A 12,306-nucleotide genomic window follows, 5' to 3' on the forward strand; every position below is an offset into this window, starting at 1 on the left:
GTGGGCTGCATGAAGAAAAGTAAAATGTAGACGCAGCAGAAATGAGATGATAGAAATAAATCTAAATATACAGTAAACACCATAAATGGGAAAGAACTGAATCATCCAGTTAAAAACAAAGATTGTCAGCCTCAATTAAAAATATCTAACCATATGCTCTTTACAAAAGACACACCTAAAATAAATTTGAAAAGTTTGCAGCTACAAAACACACCAAAAAACCCAGTGAGGAATTAATAAAAATATAAATAAGCAAACACACAAATTAGACATTTAAAATCCTCCTGGCAAAATGCTATCTCAGGAAGAAATAAAAGCATAGATAACCCTGTATCATGAAAGCAATTAACTCAGCAATTCACAATATTTCCACCAAGAAAATAACAACCTCAGAGAGTTTTGTAAAACCTACCAAACGTACAGAAAACAAAACCGTTCTTACAGAAATCTCAGAAAATATAGAAAGGGGAAACAGTCTTATTTACGAGACAAACTACAGCTATCACAACCAGAGTAATGCAGCATTAAGTACAGAAAACTGGTGTCCAATCTCACAAGTGCATCGAAAACAATGTACTCTCGTCCCAGCGAGTTTATCAGTGTAAGGAAAATAAGGTAATTTACCACATCAACAAATGACAGAGATAAGCTAAATGATCATTTTTAAAAATTTTTTTTAAATGTTTTATTTATTTTTGAGAGACAAGAGTGTGAACGGGGGAGGGGCAGAGAGAAAAGGAGACACAGAATCCGAAGCAGGCTCCAGGCTCCGAGCTGTCAGCACAGAGCCCGACGTGGGGCTGGAACCCACGAACTGGGAGATCATGACCTGGGCCAGAGTTGGATGCTTAACCGACTGAGCCACCTGGGCATCTCTAAGTGATCATTTATTAATACAGAAAAAATAGGTGATAAAATTGAACAATCACGCTAAAAATGTTAGCAAAGTGAGAACAGAATTCGGCTTCTTTAATCCAATAAACATTGTATTAAAGAAAAAAATGGTAACTATCTTCATGTCTTATGGTTTTTGTTTTTTTGTTTTTTTTTTTTCAACGTTTATTTATTTTTTGGGACAGAGAGAGACAGAGCATGAACGGGGGAGGGACAGAGAGAGAGGGAGACACAGAATCGGAAACAGGCTCCAGGCTCTGAGCCATCAGCCCAGAGCCTGACGCGGGGCTCGAACTCACGGACCGTGAGATCGTGACCTGGCTGAAGTCGGACGCTTAACCGACTGCGCCACCCAGGCGCCCCTCATGTCTTATGGTTTAATGCAACTATTCCCTCTACTCTCTAGTAGTCCGTACACAAGACAGGGCGGTCTGCTTTTCTCTTCACCTTTGTCCTGGACATCTTAGCCGCTACAGTATAATGAGAAAAAACATCAAACAAGGATTAAAAAAGAAGACACACACATGCCATTACTTAGGAATGACACGATGGCTTTAGCCCAAAACACAAATATATAATTAGAATTAATAAGACACATTAGCGGTGCTTTCAGATATGGAAATAAACAATGAAAGGTGTCGACAACAAACAAAACATCATAAATTGTTTAAGGATACATTTTTTTATGAAGATCTAAATATATTAGTTATCTAAATGTGAATTATTTTAAAAGATGTGTGAAATAATTGGAGAATATTATAAAATTATTTGGAATACAAAAAAAAATCCTTGAGTATGTCTAATATATGGAGAGGTTTTTTTTAAATAGTTTTTTTTTTAAAAATGTTTATTTATTTATTTTGAGAGAGAGCATGAGCAGAGAAGGGGCAGAGAGAGAGGGAGAGAGAATCCCAATCAGGCCCTGTACTGTCAGCACAGAGCCCAACTTGGGGCTCAGTCCCACAAACTGTGAGATCACGACCTCAGCCAAAATCAAGAATCAAACGCTCAACTGAATGAACCACCAAGGTACCCCACGTCTAATACATAGAGAGCTTTGTCATGATTTTACATAAATTGAATCCCATAAAAATTGCAATTATCTCCAAATTGTTCCATAGAGTTAATGTAATTTCACAAAAATTCTAGACATTGTTTTTGTGTTTTTCCTAGATATTGTTTCCTGAACTGTGCAATCTGTTTGTCAATATATATGAAAAACCGAAGGCCCAGAAATATCCGGATCACTTCCAAAGAAGAAGAAGTAGGTTGAGGTAAGGGTAGGGGTTCTCCCTTCACCAAGTATGAAGAATTGACAGAAAGCTATCATGATTAGAATTCCAGAATAGAAAAACACACCATGAAAAGATCAGAGAGCCCAGAAATAGATGAGGCATAAAGGGAAAGCTAGGCTGGGTGGCTATGCAGATCCCTGGGAAAAACCTGATCTATTCAATAGCATGCTAATAATTGCTTAACTAGATGTGAAAAACATGAGATATCTACTTTACACCATGCCAAAGTATTCAATTTTATATGTACTAAAAGACATGACCATAAAAAACAACTTTTCAACCTTTAGAAAAAAATACAGAAAAAAAAGCCCCAGAAATATCCTAAGAGGAAACATGAAAACAAGATTGAAAGAGGAATTTCACAGGAATTTTAAGGACAATTCCATTTGTAAAACCAGTGGACATCTCACAAAGATGCTTGCTCAGCCTCATTAATCATCAGTGAAATGCAGATAGAATCCCAATGAAATATAATCTCACAACCACCAGCTTGGGAATTAAAAAAAAAAAAATCTGACAATATCAAGTCTTGCTCACTGGTGGGAGTAAAAATTGGCACAGCTACTTTAGGAAACAATTTTGGATTTCCTGTTGAATTTAGAGATGTGCTTGGAGAAATGAGCTTCATGGTTCTGTTATATATCATAAGAATAACTTGCACATATGTGCTAAAAGGCATTCAAGCTTTGTGTCACAAAAAAAAATCGAAAACATCTAAACATCCATTGATAGGAAAAATGGACAAATAAATTGCATTATAATTCTACAATGGACCATTATGCATGAATGAACTAAGTACATGCATTGATGAGAGTGATTTAATGCAATGTGGGAGTTTTGTTTTGTTTTTTTTTTTGTTTGTTTGTTTGTTTTTTAAAAAAGCAAGTCATAGGGGCACCTGGGTGGCTCGGTTGAGCAACTGACTTTGGCTCAGGTCATGATCTCATGGTTCACGAGTTCGAGCCCCACGTCAGGCTCTGCGCTGACAGCTCAGAGCCTGGAGCCTGCTTCGGATTCTGTGTCTCCCTCTGTCTCTGCCCCTCCCTCACTCACGCTCTGTCTCTCTCTCAAAAATAAGTAAACATTAAAAAAATAAAAGTTACAAAAGGAAAATTACTGCATGATTTCATTTTTTTAAATTTCAAATGTGTGTAATATATTATGTGGGGATACACATGAGGTAAACCTTTAATGCAAAGCAAAATAATGATACACACAAACTTAGGACACATTTGTCACCCCTGAAGATGTTTAGCTATGTCATCAGGGCTTCAATAATCTTGGTAAAATTGTTTCTAGTGCTCAGTGGCAGGCATATGGATATCTGTCCTAACTTTCTCCTTTAAACCATACCTCCATCTTGTATACTTTCCATTGTAATATATATGAAATATAATCCATATTTCAGAATTAAGAAACTGTAATAAATAAATAAGTCTGGAAACTTTTCTTTCTAAAAATGCTGCAAACCACCATTTGAGAATGTTTTCAATGTTTGAGCCTTTAAAAATAGGTATTAGGCATATTTTGAAATATGGGCTAATTGAAAGAAGTGTTTTGGTGCTACAATCCAGTGAGGAATTGAAGGGTGAATTGAAGAGTATAATATAAAGCATATTACATACTGAAAAACATACGCCAAAGAGTATAATACGTATCAATTAGACATGTCTTTTGTATCTCAAAAAGCAACGCTATTAGTAAACACAGCCTGTCTCTCCTAACTCTTGCTGTTCTACTAGGGAATCAAGTCTAGATCTTATTATTGGGTAACTTTCTGTAACTTGGAGTTGCATAGACAGAATACCTCCTACAAAGGTGACACGTAACCCTGCCATCGTACAACATCAGGCCAGAGCAAGCATGGCAGAGATCTCCTCTGCTCCCACCAGTCAGAATGAGAACTGGCCCAGACGCCTGGTGTGGTCTGGTGTTTGTCTGCTTCCACAACAATGGTCTGGGAGGCAGATACGCTTGCAGGTAATGGGGAATTAAAAATTCAGCATCATCCCCTCTGCAGGAAGGGTCGGAAACTCGTGAAGCTCTGTATCTGTTGCTGAGTCATCCTAATATCCTTTGAGGATGAGAACTTGGGTCACTTCTCAAGGACAGAGAGGACATAGGGGAACAACCTGGACCCTGAAAGTGTCACGGCGCCCCAAACGTACACAGGAGTGCACGCCCAGTTTGGGTGGGCGTGTATATTGGCAACACCTGGAAATTCATATTTGGCCTGCTACAAATATGCTCTGCTCATTCCAACATTTTGTTAGCCAGACGGGCACGAGTGTTCTTATACCTCGGGGTTCTGTGCAATCAAGACTTCTTAAAAGAGAGAGCTGCCCGGGGAAGTCTGCAGTCTTTGCCGGAAGTACTTGGGAGGCAACCCAAGGCTTCCACCAACCGCAGCCGCAGGGCTGGCCCTCCTCTGTGCAACTTTCAAAGGCACCGGAGCAGCAGGTACCATATTGGTCCACAAAGTTACAGATGACATTGGAACTGGTAATGACAATTATTATGATACAAAAAAGGGAAACCATTTCTGTGAAGCTTAATTTGTGTGTGTGTGTGTGTGTGTGTGTGTGTGTGTGTGTGTGTGTGTGTGTGTTTAACCCGTTCATCTACCGCAGTACACGCTTCCAAGTTTGGGTAATTATGAACAAAGCTGCTGGCAACATCCATGTGCAGGTTTTACGCAGACACAGGTTTTCAACTTCTCTGAGTAAATACCAGGAGCGTGACTGCGGGATCCGATGGCAAGAGCGTGCTTATGGTTTCGTAAGAGACCGTCACGCTGTCTCCGGAAGCGGCTGCACCACCCTGAATCCCCCCCAGCAGTGAGTGAGAGCCCCGGCTGCTCCACACCCCTCGCCAGCACGACCCTTGGTGTTGTCAGTGTTCAGATTTTGAATGTTCTAATCACTGTGTGGTGGTATCTCGTTCTTGTTCCACTTCATAGTTTCCTAATGACGTACGATGCTGAGGATCTTTCCAGGAGTTTTGTTTCCGACCTGTGTATCTTCTCTGGTGCAGTAACTTAACACTACTTTTTTAAACCTCTATATGATGCTAAAATGTCCATGCTCCTTTCTACCAGCAGCAATTCTTTACCATTTTACTGAAAGAGATATAAACTGATCTTAAAAACACCTTGCTGGGGGTGCCTGGGTGGCTTAGTCGGTTGGGCGTCCAACTCCAGCTCAGGTCATGATCTTGCGGTCCGTGAGTTCAAGCCCTGCACTGGGCTCTGTGCTGACGGCTCAGAGCCTGGAGCCTGCTTCGGATTCTGTGTCTCCCTCTCTCTGCCCCTCCCCTGCTCACACTATGTGTCTCTCTCTCTCTCTCTCTCAAAAATAAATAAACATTAAAAAAACAAAAACAAAAAACCTTGCTGGCCTTGCGCTCTTAGAAAGCATGTGCTAAAATCAGAAAATTTATTGTAATTTTTAAAACATTTAGAACATTTCAATGTTTGATTTAGAACATTTACAGCTCACACTTAATGCACCGAGAGTTAAACATCTTCATATTGCAATCAATTTTTTGACCTTGTCATACCCATGGAAACAACTGTGAAATGCAGATTACAATTCAGCACCAAGATGACCACTCAAGAAAGTGGTTAGACGCTATATTAAAACCAAAATTTGATTCAAAGACTAAATTGTTTTTTTAAAAAAAAATGGATACCGCCCTTCATCCAAACAGTGAATTACTATATTCAAGTTCAAATTTTAGAAACAATTCAACCTAAAAATCTGAGGATGTAAACACTCCATGTGAAAAAGAAACAGAGCCAAAATTATAACAATAGTTTTAAAAACCACTGATTGGTGAGTTTTACACCAACTGCTGCATATAGCACAACATCTGAGATGTCATGAAAAATCAGAAGTGGTTCTGCGCACAGTTTTGAGGCAGAAACACAGTAATGCTTACACGGTCCTGTAGAAACCACCTGGCATGGGAATCTTCATCAAGGAAAGGCTGAGCTGATAGCACACAAGGCAGCTTGGGTCGCTAGACCATTCCCAACACTACAGTTCTGGTGCTGTGACATCGGAACCGGACAGAACAAAGCAGGGCTGAGGTCCTCTGCAGAGGATGACACTGTCTACTCTGATGGAGGTCGTGGTTGGAGGCCCAGAGGTTTTCAAGGGAGGGGATAAGGAACAAGAATCTCTATAGTTGTGTGCGAATATGCACGCCTGTGATGATCCAGGTAAGCCTTTCGGAGAACGTTCTCTTGTCTCACTAACTAGTCAGTCAGTCTTCTACTCACCAGTCTCATGATTTGGCAAAAGACAGACGCCCACCCATCTGGTGTCCTGCCTAAATTGCTTGGGTTCCAAGCAATCCCGTTAGCCTTTTGGCTGAATGGTTTTCTCTGTTCATGCCAACACCTCTCTGCTCAAAGGCTGAGGGAGACAAGAGTCATTACCTGGAGATGCTTCGGTAAAGACTGTCCGTATGATAAAAATCACTTTCTGTATCTCTCTTGGCGAGTAGATAATTGAGATATCAAACCAAAATATCAAATATTTACAAAACACAAAGAGAATGGCCTAGATTGCTAATACAGATTAAACATTTCCAAACAGAAAGGTATGGCTATGCAGCAACCAATGTCATCAGTGGTATTTTCAGGATATAAATCTGACAATGGTGTATGACGGGTCCAAGGGGAGGAACAGGTACGGGTGGAGGCAATTATATCCCCCCTCCCCACCAGGGAAAAGGGCATTACAAACCCAATCTTGCTGGATGCCAGATGCCAGAACTGCTGTAAGAAACAAACCAACGTGCTTGGAACTTTTCATATGTTCCAACAGGGGAAGAGGGGAGCGAGGGTTCTGCAGGACCCCAAACTTCTACCTTGCTGACCAAGTGTGGTGGTACACCCTTCTCTGCCTTTTTCTCAGACCGGGTCTCCACCCGACAGAAATAATATGGCCCCCTGTACAGACGGCATTTGTCAATCTCTAAAGTGTGTGACGAATGCATGAAAAGAACAAGTGGCTTCTATAAATTGGCTCCACCCTTCAAACTTATCATCACAATCCTTAGGTATTTCTTTTTCTTCTGATGAAAGGTAGTGGAGAATATAAAGGCATGTATAACATAAAACAGTTTAAATTTTACCACACAGAAAACTCAGATAACCTGTAATACTCCTGCCTCTAAAGCGTGGTTCCCGACCCACCACCAACACTCTATCTGTTTCAGTCTAAATACTTCCTAACTCCAACCTGCTTCTTTTTTTTTTTTTTTTTTTTTTTGTTTTTTTTTTGTTTTATTGCCTTTGTCCTAAACTTGGCCATCTCTTTCTCTAGAATTCTGCACTCTCTCTCAGGATATACAATCTAATATGAAATCTTCATAAGAAGGCTTACAGTCTCTAACCCAAGCATTTAGGACTAATCCTTATTTCCAGAAAGCTAGACAAATTGTCCTTTCCTTTTCAGATATGATGCTGTCTTATCTAGCATCTGTTTGCACTCTGACAGGCAAAAAGGCTTCTGATTCCTTCCACATAGCCCTCATCTTGTATTCCATTTGAAACTTTCTGGTTTCCTGAGTGAGGGTTCCTGTCCTAAAAACATGTTTGATATTCCAGGATCATTAGGACCACACCTCTGTATCAATTTTGTCAGTTCTCCCTTCCAGAGACAAGAGCCTTACAAACTGTCACCGGCCACAATGGGGACCAGGGGAAGGCATCCCTGATTCTCAGTTCTGCAGTTTGCCTGGACCACCGAGAGGATCTTCGCACATTGTCCAGACAAAATATTCCTCATGGAACGATGCCCTCACCTTTCTACTGGCCCGGAAGGGGAGCCCATCCCTACGAGCTCAGCACCCCGTCAGGGATGAGTACACTTCCAGCTGCTGGTCTAGGATGTGCTCCTCGGGAGAACGCAGCGAAGCCCCGCCGTGTTCCGGTGCTAGCAGAAATGGGAGTACCCCAAGGGAAAACATGTTTGGGGAAAGACGGCATTTGGTAGTGGGACGTCTGAGCTCGCTGTATTATGAATATTCATCCTAACAGCTATGAAAATATACTCTTAGCCAAGGGTCCCGGAGCCCTGAAAGCTTGTTACACTACAGCACCATGTGCCTGAGAGAAACTGATCTCTTTATGCTTATTTCTCTTGTTTCAGTTTTCTTGGAAGTTGTGTATGTGGAAACACATGCAATATGTTTTCCATACCTTAAAATCTTATGTTAAGTTTTATTTTGGTTACCCCGTAGACAAAATAGCTGGGTAACTGACCAAAATGTGTCAGAAAATACTACTGAATTTCATTGACCCAATAGATACCAAAATACTGGCACAAAAATACGACTGAATTTTATTGACCCAATAGATACCAAACAGTTGCATTCCTAAAAAAACATCACTTATAAAATCCAGGATGCAAAATGGTTTGGTTGCATTTTCGACTTTCAAAAACTATAGTTTGTTTTCTTTTGTCTTTATTGGTGAGAACATGATGGGAGTTGCAGGAAATAACCAGATGTACGAGGTGATTAACATCAAAATCTTCTGGAATCAAATAGAGTGGTCCTTTCTGCAATCTCTCCAATCAGCGAAAATGTAGCTTTGGCCTCATCTCTAAATCAAGTGAGTATCAAAAGGACAGCAGGTGACTAACTAATCCTGCACTTCCCAGTGTTGGGAACAGAATCGGAGAGCCAATTCATTCAGTCACAACTACAGAGGGTGTGAAATGAAACACACTCTGAACTAGACAGGCCGGGACCCCCCGTGGCTTCAAAGGCAATTACCAGCACCTTTTGTTATGAGTCGAATCCTAGCATGAGCGAGGAAACTTCAGGATTTATCACTCAGTTACTCTCCTGCTTAGATTATGTAATTGAATCAGACAGTTTTGAAATGTGCAAGTTAATAAAAATGTGTGTTTATATCTACACCTTTGCCTAACAGAAAAATCTGAAGGAGTATGTCCTTGTAGATTAGAACCAATTTTTGTATATCCCCCTTTGTCCCCTCCTTAATATGCAGGAGGTATTTAGCAGAAGAGAAAATGTGTTGTATGTGTACAAACACAAAAGCACAAAGAGAAAAAAGCAGGGAAATCTCTAAGCTAGAAAAAAGTAAAGGTAAAAAGGAGATAAAACAATAGCGACACAGTGTTGCATGCATAATAAAAATGATATAAATAGAGCTCTTAATATAGTATGTTAGTAATTTAAATTTTTGTTTCTGGCAGGTTTTAAATGAAGATTTTTAAGTTACTTTTTATTACTTTCATGGTAGAATACAATACAGATGGTCACAGAAGAGTAGAGTTGAAAAGAAAATAAAAAATCAAAAATGATGAAAATGTGCTCTACAGCAAATTTATATTTGTATAACCTTACATATCATTTTATGAGTCATCATGTTCTAATGCAAGGCACGATACCTTTAAAATGTCATTCTTTTGAAAATTCTCTTTCATAAGTTAAGGCCAACCAAAACATGGCATCGTTTTCTTAATAAAATTTGCCTTTTTGCGGGATACACACGTTATTTTAAATATACACACAAACACATACCACCCCCCAACACACAGACTGTTTGTGATACTAAAAACTTCACAATCCCACAATATGTGTGATTACTTCAGACATTTTCTGTGAGCATTTCCTGAAAGTCATTTTTACTTTGGTTTTTGTAGCTAATCAAGCTTGCAGAGATTACAATAACCAAAGGTCAAAACTAAGGATTTCATGAGGATAAGGAATAAATCCATGTGAATGATTATGCTGTAACACACAAGATACAAATTTCCAGATTCAGTATGTTCTTATTTTGGCCTACAATTATGTTACCACCAGCTGACGAAAATGAAAAGGACACGCGGTGTCAACAAGGATGGGAAGCCACTGGTACTCTCAAAACTTGGCAGTATCGATGGACACGGAACAAATGCGTACCCTCTGATTGAATCATTTCACTCCCAGCTACGTACCCAATAGAGGGGAGCGCTTACGTCTGCCAAGAGACCTAATGTTAAAGCGGCATCGTTCACAACAACCCCACAATGGATTCATCCTAAATATACATCCCGGTAGAGGGATAAATGAACGGCTGTAGATAGCAGAGGGAGCATTATCACAGTTGAGGAACAGAGCCAACCACTGTCACTTGTAACGGGATGAGGCTGGCTACCCTGATGTTGAGATCATGTGACCAGACACAAAAGCGTACATTCCTCTCACGTGAAATCCCAAACGGGCGTAACTATTCTCTTGCCTGGAGGTCAGAACAGTGGTTACCTTGAGGTGGGAGTTAACGACGGGTGGGAGGAAGCCGAGGCCTCTTGGCAGCCCGGAAGTGTTCTTTATCGGGATCGGGGTCACGGTTCCAGAATGCACCTGCCTGGAGAAATTCATCAGGGAAGACCTTAACACCTGCGTGTAGTTAGATTCAGTTATGTATACACATCTATCAATAAAATAAGTGTCTGAAAGAATTAAAACAAAGTATGATGGAGGTTACTGCTGTGTGGTTGAGCTATGATTGCAGGCCATTTTCTTCTCTGTGCTTTTTTGTTTTGGGGTTTTTTTTTGGGGGGGGGGGTTATTTCTTTGTTTTGTTTTGTTTTTTGCTTCTCTCGACTTCTACACTGAACACATACTACTTTTATAATCAGAAACAACCAATAAGTATGTTTATAACAGAGAAGTTGCCATGGTAGCAGAAATGAAGGCAAGAAGAAAACTTGCATTTTATGCATTTCATAAAGTTCACTCATAGAGTTCAAAGTTCAGTTCAACATGCTTTTGCTCATTTTGTAATTGTTGTTCTTAAGTTTGTAAATGTACAAGCTTATAAATTTACAAGTTTATAAATTTAGGAGTGGCTTACTCTTTAGTCTCGAGAATTCATTTTTTTCTAGTGGAGTATGTTATCTTTCAGTTGGAGGTGTTTGGTGGTCTGCAATACACTCATAAAAGCTGTCCAAAGATTTAAGTCTCCTGGCTTCAGGGAGAGATGTCTTCACCGAAGATGAGAAAGGCTGTTCTGTCTCTCTGCGCGTCACTGTGGTTTGTTAAATTGAGGACAGCTGTGCAGAGGAAACGGCTCCCTAATTAGAACCATGTGTGAAACAAACCGATGGAGGCAGGAAGGGAGCCTGAACAGTGCTAGAACAAAGTTCTAAGACTTCAGGTTGAGCTTCGTGTTTATAGGCGGATATTGGGGACACATCTGTTTCCACCGACTGCATATTCATTGGGTTCAGAACAACTGATTCCCATTCAGACGTGTCTCCTGAAAAAAGTTTTGCCTTGGTCTGTTGGGGTCTTTGTATTTTTAAATTGAAATGTTTTATTGAGATAATTGTACATTCATATGCAGTCATAAGAAATATTTTCAGCCACTGTTAATATTTTGCAAAACTACAGTACAATATTACAGCAAGCATATCGACATTCTTTCCGCCCATCCACCTTATTCAGGTTACCAAAGTTGTGCTTGTACTCGTGTGTGTGTATGTGTGTGTGTGTGTGTGTGTGTGTGTGTGTGTGGTTCTTCACAATTTTATCCCATGTGTACATTTGTAGATCCACCACCACAATCAAGAACTGAACACAAGGATGAGTCATATTGCCCATTGGTAACCATACCGATCTCCCCCCGTCTCCTTCCTCCATCCTTGGCATCCACTAATCTATTCATTTCCAAAGTTTTGTCGTTTCAAACATGTTATATAAATGGAAGAACCTGTTATGTAACATTTTAGGATTGACTTTTTTTCATTAACTCAGCATAATTCCCCGGAGATTCATCAAATTGTTGCATGTTCCAACAAATTATTACTTTGTACTGCTGAGTAATATTCCACGGAACATTAAGTTTTAGTTTATCTAACAATCCATTTGATGAAATACATCTGAACCAAGTCCAGTTATTGTGCTACTACAAATAAAATTGCTCTGTACTTCTGTATACCATTTTATCTGTTGAAATAAGTTTTAACTTCTCTGGGATATATGCCTGAGTCCATTACTGACTTTTATGTTAATTGCACGTTTAGGCTTATACAACATTGCCAAACGATTTCACCGTGGGTCGTGCCTTTTTCGTTGCTATCAGCAATGTATG

The 12,306-nt window shown here is 39.9% G+C and overlaps 1 protein-coding gene across 1 annotated transcript in view; it reads right to left on the reverse strand.

The window, feature by feature from the left end:
- The window catches only part of LOC122240209, a 201,145-nt gene that overhangs the window by 131,057 nt on the left and 57,782 nt on the right, over window positions 1-12,306 (reverse strand). The window contains exon 5 of the mRNA XM_042990999.1: window positions 10,476-10,578. Within this exon, the coding sequence (XP_042846933.1) occupies window positions 10,476-10,578 (103 nt within the window). The remainder of the gene's footprint in view (window positions 1-10,475; window positions 10,579-12,306) is intronic.

This window comes from Panthera tigris, chromosome B4 (genome assembly GCF_018350195.1).
Source record: "Panthera tigris isolate Pti1 chromosome B4, P.tigris_Pti1_mat1.1, whole genome shotgun sequence".
Lineage (NCBI taxonomy): Eukaryota > Metazoa > Chordata > Mammalia > Carnivora > Felidae > Panthera > Panthera tigris.